The 12,783-nt window shown below is 47.8% G+C and overlaps 4 protein-coding genes across 4 annotated transcripts; 1 reads left to right on the top strand and 3 right to left on the bottom strand.

Moving 5' to 3' along the window:
* Positions 1-80: 80 nt before the first annotated feature.
* Positions 81-4,267, bottom strand: N7478_002971 (uncharacterized protein; the record flags this gene model as incomplete). Its single annotated transcript, XM_056919185.1, has 2 exons — positions 81-3,794; positions 3,854-4,267. 2 exons carry the CDS (start codon positions 4,265-4,267, stop codon positions 81-83), a joined length of 4,128 nt encoding a protein of 1,375 aa, XP_056782343.1.
* A 1,911-nt stretch (positions 4,268-6,178) lies between these two features.
* N7478_002970 (uncharacterized protein) lies at positions 6,179-8,438 on the top strand (the record flags this gene model as incomplete). The annotated part of the gene is made up of 3 exons (XM_056919184.1): positions 6,179-6,317; positions 6,377-7,827; positions 7,881-8,438. The coding sequence occupies 3 exons, from the start codon at positions 6,179-6,181 to the stop codon at positions 8,436-8,438; spliced, it is 2,148 nt and encodes a 715-aa protein (XP_056782342.1).
* A 269-nt stretch (positions 8,439-8,707) lies between these two features.
* N7478_002969 (O-methyltransferase) lies at positions 8,708-9,467 on the bottom strand (the record flags this gene model as incomplete). Its single annotated transcript, XM_056919183.1, is given in 4 exon segments — positions 8,708-8,803; positions 8,816-8,883; positions 8,994-9,297; positions 9,390-9,467. 4 exon segments carry the CDS (start codon positions 9,465-9,467, stop codon positions 8,708-8,710), a joined length of 546 nt encoding a protein of 181 aa, XP_056782341.1.
* A 388-nt stretch (positions 9,468-9,855) lies between these two features.
* On the bottom strand, positions 9,856-12,248 carry N7478_002968 (transcription factor domain-containing protein; the record flags this gene model as incomplete). Its single annotated transcript, XM_056919182.1, has 3 exons — positions 9,856-11,992; positions 12,047-12,101; positions 12,155-12,248. 3 exons carry the CDS (start codon positions 12,246-12,248, stop codon positions 9,856-9,858), a joined length of 2,286 nt encoding a protein of 761 aa, XP_056782340.1.
* Between the last annotated feature and the right edge of the window lie 535 nt (positions 12,249-12,783).

The raw sequence follows: 12,783 nt of genomic DNA, 5'->3' as shown, positions 1-12,783 counted from the left end.
GCACAGGAAGTAAAAGAAGCAATAAGACGGCAGTAGTAATGTACAAATGGCAGTAGATCAATAGAGGCTCAAGAAAAAGCTCACTCGGAGACAATCTCCACAGCATCCAATGGAGGTCCGCTCGTGGAGCCGGTCTTTCGGTGATTCTGCATGCCGAGAATCTGCCATGCACGGCCCATCATACCATGGCCGAGGCCCTGGGGGAATTCAACTGAGGCTTTATGGGCATGTCTTGGTATGCGATCGCGCAGTGCACGCTCGCGCTTGGCAGTAGCGAGACGATCTTGTTCACGTTCATAGTTGACAATGTCATCACGCCATTCGGCCCAATGCTCATAGTTTTCACGGTGTTGGAGCACCTGGTACCGCAGTCGAGATTTGGATGGGCGCCATGCAGTACGGTTATTAGCAGAGGCCTCGTCGCTGGCTGGAGGGAGCATCGTGGACTTCAAGTCGGAGACGTGGGAGTCCTTGGTCAGTTTGAGCAGATGAGTAAAGACATCCCGACTTTCCAAAGCAGTGCGCCGAATCTTCTCTTGTTCGGCTGTAGGGTCTGGCCGAGTAAGAGGTGCATCAAGCCAGGAGTACATGTCTGTTGATTGTTGAACAGAGTACGGGTCCAGTAGTTTGGCACGTCGGTTTTCTTCGCGCAGGAAACGCACGGCGGATTGAAGACTCTCAACTTCAGTGCGAAGGGATTCATTCTCATGCATTGCCGCTAGAGAAGCTTCGTTGTCGATCACGAGACCGTCGCCTGTGGTCGTCACGCCGGCAGTACCAGAGACACGCTTCATTCTTTCAAGGCGAGTCTTATATTCGTCTCGTTCTACTTCGGCGGTCTGAAGTTCTTTCTTCTGACGTTCGACAGTTTTCTCCAGCTCGACCCCACTAGTTTGAACTTCTTCGATCTTGACTTCAAGGTCTTTGACCATTGATGCCTTCTTACTTGCTTCCCTCATTCGTGATTCCAGAAGCTCAATCTTGATGCCTTGCTCCTCCAAAGTATTGTCCTTGACGCCAAGAGCAGTAGATACTTCATGAACTTCGTTCTTGAGACGTCTAATTTCTTCGTCGGCATCGGGTGAGATCGTTTTATTCGATTTGAGCTCCTCTGATCGCGCGGTCCAGGGATGTGCCCCTCTTTCAAATTCGGTAGCATGAGAAAGGTCTGTGGAAATTGCATCAAGTTCGTCTAGCTGTCCACCCAGTTCGCGTAGCTTATTAACAAGCAAGGATAGCGGATCATTGTTTTCGGTTGCGTTTTCTGACCCCTGTACAAACTCTGTTGAAGCCTGGGACATGCTGTCCAGTATCTCTTGAAGAGTATATGGCTCAACGCGGCCTTCATCACTTGTGAGACTTACAACAGCTTCACCCAATTTTCGAGAAAGCTCCGACAGTTCACGAGTGAAGACTTCTGTTTTCTGGAACGGCTCGTCGGTCTGTTGTGGAAGCACGAGTGACCTAGATCGCAGATCCTCAAGAGCCCGAGATATCTTGCCCATGGCCACCTTATATCCCCGGGAATGAGAAACAAAAGCGTCAAGTTTGTTGAATGCGAATGCTTTTTCTTCGTCATGGCCATCTTGGGTCTCTTGAGTCCCTTGAGTCTCTGTATTGTCACTGTTCTCTTCTGGGATTGGCAGTTTGGATTTTATCAGAGACTTCAACCGGGCGATGGCGGTTGCCGCATGGTCCAGGTAGGACTGAGAAAGAGTTGCACGCATGCACAACTGTCCCGCAAAGTTTTCTGGGCTTGAAGGGAGTAGGGTCTCCGTCAGGTGTGCTAGCAAAGCAATGGATCTTTGCAATTCCACAGCAAGTTTCTTCATATTCACCTCATTCTTCTTCAAATTTTCAATCCAGAAGTTCAAGGTACGCTCAACTGGTTCCATTTCAAACAGAGCAGCCTTGATACTGTCGAACTGCTCCGGCGTGCAAGCATTGATGTAGTTGACGAACCGGTCGCAGACTGTAGAGATCCATAGAAGATGTTCTGAAACCTCCAGTGCGCAGTAAGTCTCTTCGTGGCTCGAGATCGCTGCATGCTCGGCAATACGTTCACGAATAGTGCTGTTCATAACCACAGACTTGAAGCTGACACGCTTGAAGCGGAGTAAAGCCAGAACCGCATTCCGCTCTCCATCAAAATACTCGGGTAGATATAGTTTTACAATTGAGAGATGTTGGGCTGTCTCCTCGGCTTCCATACGATTCAGTTCGACGTCAATGGTCTTTGTCTGTGCCTTTGATGCGGAGGCCTGCAGCTTCATATTGAGATCCATCATAGCTCGAGATCGTGTCGAGAGGTCAGTAGCTTCTGCCTCTGAAATCTGCTGGGATGCTCGCATATCCTCCAAGTCGGTTTGAAGATTCGTTACCAACTCCCTGAAGCGGGACAGGGTATACTCAAGGTCTTCAATGACTTCATCCTGCTGAGTGATCTTGCGAGATTGCTCGTTGAATACACCATCGCGATAATCGATTTCTTCTTGGAGCTGCTTTTCTGTCTCGATATGGGTATATTCAAGCTCGTCGCTGATTTCTCTCAGAGCTTCTAGATCCTCGATAGCAGCCTTGAGTTCATTAATATCTTCCTGATATCGCATATTTTTGTCGGCGAGCTCTTCAATCATCTCTTCGGCACCTAGTGCAGTCTCCAGCTGCTGCTTAAGGTCATCAACATTGGTCTCTGCAACCAACAGCCTTTCCTTAGTAGCCTCGAAGTCAGACTTCACTGCGGAGTATTCCTCGAGATCCTGTTCCAATTCTTTGATTTGGTCCTTTAGGTCCGACTCCTGTTGTTGTGTCATATCACGGAGTCTGAGGAGGGCTTCGCGGAGCCGCTCGTTGGTTTTTTCCATCTGCAGCCACCCGTGACTAGATCGCTCCTCGGGGCTCGTCTCTGAACTAAATTCTTCATTCTCTTCTCGGAGAACTTCCACTTCTAATTGAAGCTCCTCAATCTTGGAACGGAGTGCCTCGCACTCCTGTTTGAATGCCTCAGCAGTCTCCTCCGCCATTTCTCGGTCAAGTGCGGCCATTTCCATGAGTGATTCATGTTCAGCCTCCATTCTTTCAATTTCCTCCAAGCGACCCTCGGACTCTTTGAGTTTCTTGCGTAGTTCTGTAATCTCCATTTGCTGAGGTTGGTATTTGGCCTGTAATTTCTGAATGATGGATTCGAATTTGTCGCGCTCAGACTGCAGCTGTTCAAGAGCCTTCATCTTTTCGCGGTCATCGGTTCGCTTCTTTTCCATCACGCGAAGTTTGGTCTGAAGTTCCTCCAACTCTCGGCTGACAGCAGCACTGCTTTGGTTTGTTCGGATCGTTGTAGACCCCGTAGCCCCAGGACGAGGAGCCGTTGGTCGGGAAGCAGCCAGCGACTGTCTAGGGGGTCTGGCAGTGGGGGGAGGTGCCGTAGATGGTCCATCTTCAGCCCCCACGGATTCAGTATCTGTTTGATCCTCCGATGGTCCACTTGTTCCAGTTTCACCTCCATCTGATACCTTCGTAGGGGCGACCTGTCGCAAGGACGGTCGTTTCGATAATCCGGCAGTGGCGGAGACATTACTTTGGGACCCCGGGCGGGATGTTTCTGCTGAGCTAGAAACGGACGCGCGTGAAGCTCTGGGGGTTGCTGTCTGGGTTGAAGATGGGCCGATTGAGGGGCGAGTGCTGGGTGTCGGTCGGGGCCGATTAGATGCCACAGCGGAGGTACGGGGCGCACCCCCGATTGAGGGACGAGCGGGTGCTGCCGATGATAATTGTTTCGTTGGTGACTTCGTAGGGGACTATATTTATCAAAGACTCATGAGCAATGGCATGACGTTTCACGGAGACGAACACATACCCTTAAAGATGAACGAGGTGCCATCCTCGGGGCCGGTGTAGGAGTGGACGCATTGACACTTTGTCTTTTTATTGCGCTAGGCGGCACTCCTGGTGGCCTTTTTGAGCCCGCGGAAATCGATGGTCTGCCGGTGGTTGCATTGGTACCGGGGCGGGTGGTTTGTTTACTCTCCCGAGGAGGTTGCTGTAGAACCGCGGCTATAGCTGTGGGACGGATGAACATGCCAAACCCTGCTTCACAATCAAAGTAGCGTTCGCCTTGTACCGCGCCATCGTTTTTGCCAGTCGCTTCTGTTAGTTCAACACCAATCCAGTCTCCGACCGCGAAGTGAGTGATGCCGATAAAGCGCACGGTGGCCTGGCGGCCATCCGTCAAGTTGATCAACGACCCCGGGGAAATATCTTGTCCAGACATCGTGCGGGGGATCGAGGGCCCACGATGTGCGGAAATGGTGGCCCTAGGTGTGTTTTGTCGCAGTGAGTTGAGATGGGAGGGACGGAGTTGTTGAAGCACTAAGGAGTTACACGCGAACGCCGATCCCTTATGGCCTGAGGCAGAAATATCAACATCCCGCCTATAGTTACTTTGAGTGATACATAACACATCCATCAAATATTCATTGGGCTAAGCCCGGAAAATCTGAATCATTTATTGTTGAATAGTCTGTTTTTTCAAATATACTCCATGGAGCGTTTTGGATTGATATACTAGTAACCTTGGAACTTGAAGGGTTAAATATACTGCTGCGGGAACTTGAAGCATTACTAAGTCCCGAGGTCTCACCCGTGGAAATCAACTTGGACATGGGGATCCTTAGATTTGAACTTGAAGACTATATAGTAGTACTGGGTACATACCTATTACCTCACCTCCAGGGCTTCAAGGCTTCAAATGTTCAACTTGAATAAAGTGCTTGGATGATCATGATTTCCCAGAAGGCTTGGATTGCAGATTTTGTATGTATCATGATAGTCTTGAACTCACGCGTGCATGAAATCAAACTATACTAACTTCGTTGATATACAACAGTCTAGTACTATGCACCACTCCAATCGTAAATTCATTTTCAATTTACTCGCTTTGAACTCATACTACAAAGAAAAGAAAAAGTATACATACTCTACTTGTTCGGGCACCCAGGAGCCCTATCATTTCCAAGGTTCAAGATCTTGATCCACATAAAATGGTGCTCCAAGCAATTGAGTTTCACGTTACTGATGAAGAGTTCAGGTTCAAGTTTCGGATATTGTCTATCTTGAATATCGCATAGGGGGAAGCTTAAACGACCATGGAGGCAAGACAGAATTCGAGTGATTGAAGCATTTGTAAATTCAAGGAACCGCCATATGTGCGATAGAATCTGGAGATAGAGACTATGAAATATCAAGAATCGGATTTTCGGCTTTTTAAGTCTTATCCATAGCTGGTTCTGCATGGGATTAGGAGGTTTAACCTATATACACTTCGTATAAACGAGCTCGTGGCTGGATATCGACTCGGAGCAATCATGATATAGCGAACTGAGAAAAGGCATAAATAGCCTTCAGTTAATAAAAAGACCGTGCAACTTGAAAACGTCTTCTTGAGTGTAACAAGCCGCTCTCCACAATCCTGATGAGGTTGAAATTGAGGATCCACTTCTATAATTATGCTTCGCGCCAACTTCCTTGATCATAATTTCCGCTACCTGTCGCAATTTGCGCGCAGAAATAAAATGATCGTTTCGGCTTTTGTTTCAGTTTACATATGGAAGTAATGTGGGTAGTGTTCAAAGCCCAAGATAGTGTCAACAGTTGGAATATGGACATGTTCATTCACACTCCAATCCTGTTTATTTCCAACCTTGGGAGATGGAATGCTCGCGGCATGTTCTGCATTTGGATGACTATTTATTGAAGTTTCTATTTTTATGGTCGGAGTGGGGTTTTTGCTTCCAAGCGAACAGCCTTGCTGTTGTTAATCTGCAAAATGGCCCCATTTTCAGCCCGTGAAAACCCCTTTGAGCCGCAGTGCTGTCCCTGATACCCCACATCGCGGGAGGTTAACCTAGATGCAACCAATGAGATGGGATAAAGCCGCCCGTCGCAGCTAACTGTGGAGAAGAAAACGTGACCATCATGCCTCAACTTGGTATATAGAGCGAAGGTTATTGTATAGCGTAAGGCTGTGTCTCGTATCTGATGGAGACTTAGAAAAGGGGGCAGAGCGGCTTAGAGAAGGGCTATGAAGAATCAATGAACATAAATATTCTCTTAAAGCCCCAAGGTTCTAGATTTCCCGTTTCTAAATAATACAATAATAACATAACGAGACTTCGCAGCAAAAATGCGATTCGGAACCGATGCACTCTTGGCCACAGTCCTGTTGACGGCCTCACAGGCCACATCCAATGTTATCTTGCATCGGAGCGACAGCTTGGATGCCTGTGGTCAAATTAATCAACGCTTCAAGAATAATAACGGATGTAAGTCTCGACCAAGAAGACTGAGATGTATGTGGAAGTTTTGCTAATTATTGAAACAGCTGCGGGTTTCCAGATAACGGGCGAGCTGGGACTAGAATGTTTACAATCTATGCCCTTCGATTCAGAGCGAGCTGTCAGGTTTGTGAAAGAGTACCGCAAATGGCTTCTTTTTCAATCTGATCTCGAGCTTCTAAAAAACCCTCCTGCAGGCTATCAAATGCCCCCCACCGACCTCATCGGGATCCTTGATAACATCGAGAAGAAGGCAGCGGATAATGGTTACGAGAGCCAATATGAATTCGATACCGCTATACAAAAGATGCTTAAATCAGCTTTCGATGGTCATTTGGATATGCAATTATGCTCGACTACAATCATGGACTTTTCAAACAATGTACCGCTCATTTCGATCTCATCAAACGGGACCGCAATTCCTGAAGTTTATACGGTGAAGGATGCCAAGGTACTGCAAACCCACAAAGACAAAGTTTCACCAGTCGTCTCGATCAATGGTGAAGATGTGGAGTCGTACTTGGGAAAAATCTCTCTGAGCGACAGCTCCCAGGACTATGATGCCCTGTACAACGCAGTTTTCCCATCAAACCCATATAGTCTTGACGTGGATGGTGGATCTGCATTTAAACAGGTCGGTCTCTTTAGCGAAAGCATGGTCTGGACAGGAGCTTACCATACCCTCCACTTTGCCAATGGAACCTCGCAAGTGGTTGATACTGTTGTGAATATTAACACATGGAAGTGGAAGTCCGGCAAGGCTCTGTATGAAACATTCTGCATTCCATCCGATTCTACTGCTGCTTCTTCCAAACGATCTGTGAAGGCCTCAACAAAGGTTAACACCAAAATCGTTGATAAATTCGCTCCAAATATCTCCAAACGCTCAATGGTGCCAGCCCCAGAGGGCTATCCAAAGCCGTCATCTCGTACCAGCGATAACTCAGCGCTCACCTTCTTCCCTGAAGATTCACCCCTTGAGGATACTGCAGTGCTTGCTATTCCCAGCTTTGACCCTAAAGATGTCGAAAGATTCTATAACGTGACACGCGACTTCGTTAATACTGCTGCCAAGAAAAATAAGAAGAAGGTCATTATTGATCTCCAGGGTAATGGTGGTGGGAGTATTGCTGCGGGGTGGAATACATTCCGCTTGTTCTTCCCTGACCAGCCGCTCTATTCCGCCAACCGTTTCCGTGCTACGGAGGGTGTTAACTTCATGGGCGAGGCACTATCTCGTCTTCCTGTCGACGACCTTGAAGGTAGCATTTTGAGTTGGAAGGCTAGCGTAAAGCCCGACCAAAAGGAGGGCTTTGATTCTTGGGCTGATTTATTTGGGCCTAATGAGTTCCTTGGAATGAACTCTTCCAGCTTATTTGCTGTCAACTTAACTCTGCTATCTTACCCTGACTACAATGATGGGATGCCTGTCAGTGGCTATGGTGAAATGCCTCTGGACCCCAAGACCCAGTACTTCGACGCCGAGGATATTATTCTGGTAAGCGCCCTTTGTCATTCGGTGGAGTTGAACATGGACTGACGATTTCATAGATCACCGATGGTACCTGCGCATCGACATGTACAATTTTTACTGAGTTAATGAAGGGCCAGGGTGTTCGTACCATTGCCTTCGGTGGTCGTCCACAGGTCGGACCTATGCAAGGAATGGGTGGTATCAAAGGTTCGATGGTCTACGACATCGCCGAATTCGCATCGGTGTTTAAAGAGGCCAAGAAGCTTGCAAACTCTTCAGCCTTGCTGTCTGATGAGGATCTCGAGAAATGGGATAAATATGTTCCTATCCCTCTGGATGATTGGTCCTTCACAGTTGAATCAGCCCGCGTGAACATTATAAATGCCTTTGGCCCTGACAATGACCATGTCCCCCGGCAATACATCTACGAGGCTGCTGAGTGCCGTCGTTTCTTTACCTTTGACAATACTTTGCAACAAGAGACTCTCTGGCAGGATGCTGCTAATGCTATGTTCTATGATGGTGAGTGTGTGGAGGGATCCACCAATGCCACTGGAAGCCTTTACGCTACGCAGACCAAATACTCAGGCCGCCAGAGACTCCTTGCTATGATATTGGAACATACACGGGAGTAATTTAGATATGTGACACGGTGATGAAGAATATTCTTTTTGTATAATTTAGAATAGACGTATATATGAGTAATCTTTCAACTAAAACAAATCACCAGAACTCATGCTTCAATGCTTCTACTTTGATACTTTATCAGGATGGCCGGATGAGAATTTCATCGAACAGTTTTATATTGTCAGCAATTTAGAGCAAGGAATAATATCCTACGAAAGGTGCTGCGCCCATAAGATACATAGCGAGCGGCTCCAGAGTTCCACTGTTCTCTTTAGTTTCATTCATACACAATCATATCCAAGCCTCCCGCATAGGGCATGGTGATTCTATGGAACCGACTACCCGGTGCATCCACATATGCAAATAGCTCCTCCTAACCAGAAACAGCCTTAAGCGTATTATAAGCCAGCGTATTATCAGCCATTAGCATAGCGCCAGACCGGAAATACGGCTCTACAAGCTTAAGTGCAGGCAGAGCGAGAGGAGTCCAAATTATACGAACCATTAGCAGATTCCTTCCAGTAAGCCCCCAGCATGAGAACAAGATAGAACGTTAAGCATACTATCCAGAAGCAGGAACTCCACCACAGTCCCCAGATCACTCGCAAGAGCCTCGCGAAGATCTTCAATTCGTAAGTCAATCACGCCTTCGATCTCGCCTCCGGCCTGGGTCCAGTTTCTCTGCGCAATCTCGGTCTTCGAAGGCTCTTTCTTCGTAGCAATGACTCGGCCCTTGTCATTTCCGTTCCGCGAAGCATTTTGAGAAGCAGCGAGGGCAAGGTAAATGGTGCTTACGCCGAAGCTTGTTCCTGCTTCGACGATTGTTGTCGCGTTGAGACTGCGCAGCAGGTGATAGATCAGTTCGCACTTGTCTTGGTTCAGCGCGATGATTGTCGCGCATTATGTTGTCGAACTCATTGCTTGTTTGGCCGGGTAGAGAGATCCATTATATCTTCGACTCTTGGTTTAGGGGTTGCGAGTGTAGATCCTTGAGGAACGAGTTGCGAGGTTGCTATGAGGGGGCTGGGGGGTGCCATGGTGGGAATTGATGGATTGACGGATGGGATAGGATAGTCTGGTTCTTGAACGATTTTTATATTGGGGACAATATCATCAATTAAGTACTACCTGGTGGGTAGCCCGGATGTATTAAGATCTCTTTGCGGAGATAGATTTCCAAGGTTATGAGTCAGAATACTAAGTCCACATCGCATGGGTTATGATGTAGCGTGGGTATCGCTTCGGCAGTCCAGTTTCCCGGCTGGGATCATAATCTGATCAGACTGCCGTCCCCAATTTAAACCCCGACCTTTTTGAGTAATCATAGCTGGAAATTCGCTAAGATGCTTATTCCACAGGTGGTTCATAGTTGATTAGTTCCGAGTATATACATTATTATCTGATCAAATTATACTTTTATCCCCACTATGATCCCTGTTCCAACAAATCGGCATAACTATCTAGTGACCTCCCAATAAGATTGACCATTTCCCATATGTAATCCGCTGTGAAAAGGCGCGCCCAGAGGCGGGTCACCGCCGCACTAAGCCTGGTATTAGTGGCCAGGAGCCATTCCCGTGAAACGCCATGCTGCACCTCCATGACCATTTCTAGCACAAAGTCCCGCAATCGGGCTTCCTGTTCTGTTAGTGCGGAGTCTGGGTTCGGCCCCGTCACCGCTTCGAGCCATTTAGCCAATACCACGGCGCATTCAAGCGAGCACAGGGCATGTTGATTTGACCACAGGGCAACCTGTGAGTGCGCCACGTAGCCAATACCGAGCTTGACGGGGGTGCTTAATGCATGGGCGCAGTGAAGTGCTGCTCGGGTAAGGCGGTCACCTCGCTGCACGGAAAGGTTGTCTTTGAGACTTTTTGCAATTTGAACAGGATCCCATGATTGAAGCTGTCTCGCAGATCCACAGTCAGCATTGAGTCGAATATAGGCTAGCCGAAGCAAAGCTGCCGAGGTAAATGATATTGGTCCATGAGGACTGAGTGGATCAATGGAAGACTCTTGATTTCGTTCCCAGTATTGACACCACCGTTCCAATGCTTGCTCGAAAACAACGAGTTCGGGCATTGATGCTATTGGAGAATTCAAGCGAAGACTGCGCGCCAGAGTAAGTCGACTCGCTTTAGTCATGATCCAGATGTCCTGGAGCATCGCGTGGATCAAGACGTAGCCCCCTAGAGAAGAAAATCTTTCTATGTCACTGGTAGGGTTAAACAAAGCGGACAATGCGCCTTGGAACTTCGGCTCTCCAGGACTTTGACTACGAGCAATTTGCCAGGTCTCGGGTCGAGATGCTTGCCATTCTCTTTCGGTGCATGGCAATTCCAGAGTTAACTCTTCCGTAAGAATGACAGGGGCTATATCAAAGACGATCGTGTGGATGTTGAAAAAGCAGAAGACGATCAACTTCGTGCGTTTGACTCGTTCACGATATATCCAGCTTTCCCAGGTTCCATCTTCTTCGGGTAGCCGGTTAATACCGCCTTTTCGTAACAGGGCACCCATTGTACTTCGAATAGACAACGCCTCATAGTATGGTGGATTGTTGATAAACCAAGACGAAACCGATATCAAAAATAGCAGCGACTGGATCGTTTCAAGCATATCAACGCTATTAGCTGCATCTCCTTCGGGTAAAGAACCTGACTGAAACGTGCGGCGCACATGCTCTAAAGTGACCGGTTTGGCTATTTGATACAACCACATACTTGTATCTGGCTCTCTACAATAGCGAGCACCCAATGCGGCCATAGAAAGAAACAAATGCAGGGACATCGTGTCGGCATCGATAGTTGGTCTGTGCACGATTGGGTAATGATCGTGGAAACCCATAAGATAACCTGTCAGACATCGTGATAGAGCATGTCGAGAAGGTAGCGTTGGATCCGGGACGACATTGGAGTACTCCCTCAGGAGATGGAGAATCCTTTCACGACACTGTGCGGTCACGGGAAGGAATCCGGTTGGCTGTTTTGCCTTGGCCGCGGGAGACTGATATCCCTCCGGCTGGAGAGAGGGCAATTGCGCAGCCTGTCGTGGTAGGACAGAGCTTGAGGGAGTGGAAGCTGGTTCTGTTAGGTGATCTATAGCGGGGCTTTGGCCAAACTCCGAAACAGGGGAGTATTGCAAGGGCGGAAATAAAGGAAGTGGCTGGAATGCGGGTGAAAATGGGTGACTTGGCAAGGGAACGCTATCTAGGAACGAAGTAAAATCGTTGCCATGATAGGCTGTTGTCCCAAGGGCACTTATCGGGTACGCAAAGTCTGACCCCTGCAGAGGCGTGGGCGTAACTGGAGCCGCGGGGTTTCCTGGGTTGGATAGCTGCGAATCAACCATTGGGCCCCGATCCACATCCATGGAGCTTGAAAATTGTGCATCACGCCTTGACGCTAAATGATTACTTGAATGTGCAGGGTCTGTAACAACCGAGGCCAGTGTGTCTAAGCCATCCAGAGTTGGATGGGATGGAGACGGCGATATTGTCTGGCGACTCACGGGGCTAATACCCTCTTGATGGGCCAATCGCTCATGACGCGAGAGTAAATCCCTAAATCGACATTAGAGCTGAATTGGATGAACTGTATTAGATTCGGCAACTCACTTGCGCGTGAAAGCTTTCGGGCATTGGAGACAGACATAAGGCTTCTCCTTGGTATCTAAGCGGGGGGTTAGTAGCGAATGAGATAGCTGAACTAGAGATAGACCATACGAGATCGATCATGACGTTGGAGATGCTCCAGTCGAGCAAATGTCTTTGGGCATCTCTGACACTGATAGGGTTTGGTGTTGGAGTTCGGGTTCATGGCTTCATGGCCTCATGGTGTGTGACGTTGTGTAAGATGGAGGTTTGTCGGGTGTCGGGGAGACGCAGGGCAACTCCGGGGGCTTGCATTATAGAGATTCAGGTAATGATACGAACTTTCTACCAGCTGGCTGTATGCACTTAATTTTTGCTTGGGAAATAAAAGCTAACTAGTGGATTATAAAAATTGAACCAATAAAACGGATTTATGCTTGTCTACATTGTGGTATAATTTCGACATCTTGATACATGCTAATATTCAAATCACGGAGATGTTCCCGATCTCCAATTCGGGGATTCGGGGATTCGGGGATTGACATTTAAAGTGGGGGGAGTCATTTCCTTTTCCGGTCAAGAACATTATTAATCCTCACTATTGAGAAATGACAAAAGACAGGAAATAAAGGAAATAAAACCATCTTCTCCAATCGGCATAGACACCCGGCTAAAGACGTGCATAATGATTCGATCAAATGGCCGAAAAGCAGGCTTATTCTCCATCTTCCATATTATACATTAGCCACATGCGATACTAC

This window comes from Penicillium angulare (genome assembly GCF_028827245.1).
Source record: "Penicillium angulare strain IBT 27051 chromosome Unknown utg000003l_segment0_segment0, whole genome shotgun sequence".
Classification (NCBI taxonomy): Eukaryota; Fungi; Ascomycota; class Eurotiomycetes; order Eurotiales; family Aspergillaceae; genus Penicillium; species Penicillium angulare.
This window is presented reverse-complemented; position numbering and strand designations above follow the sequence as displayed.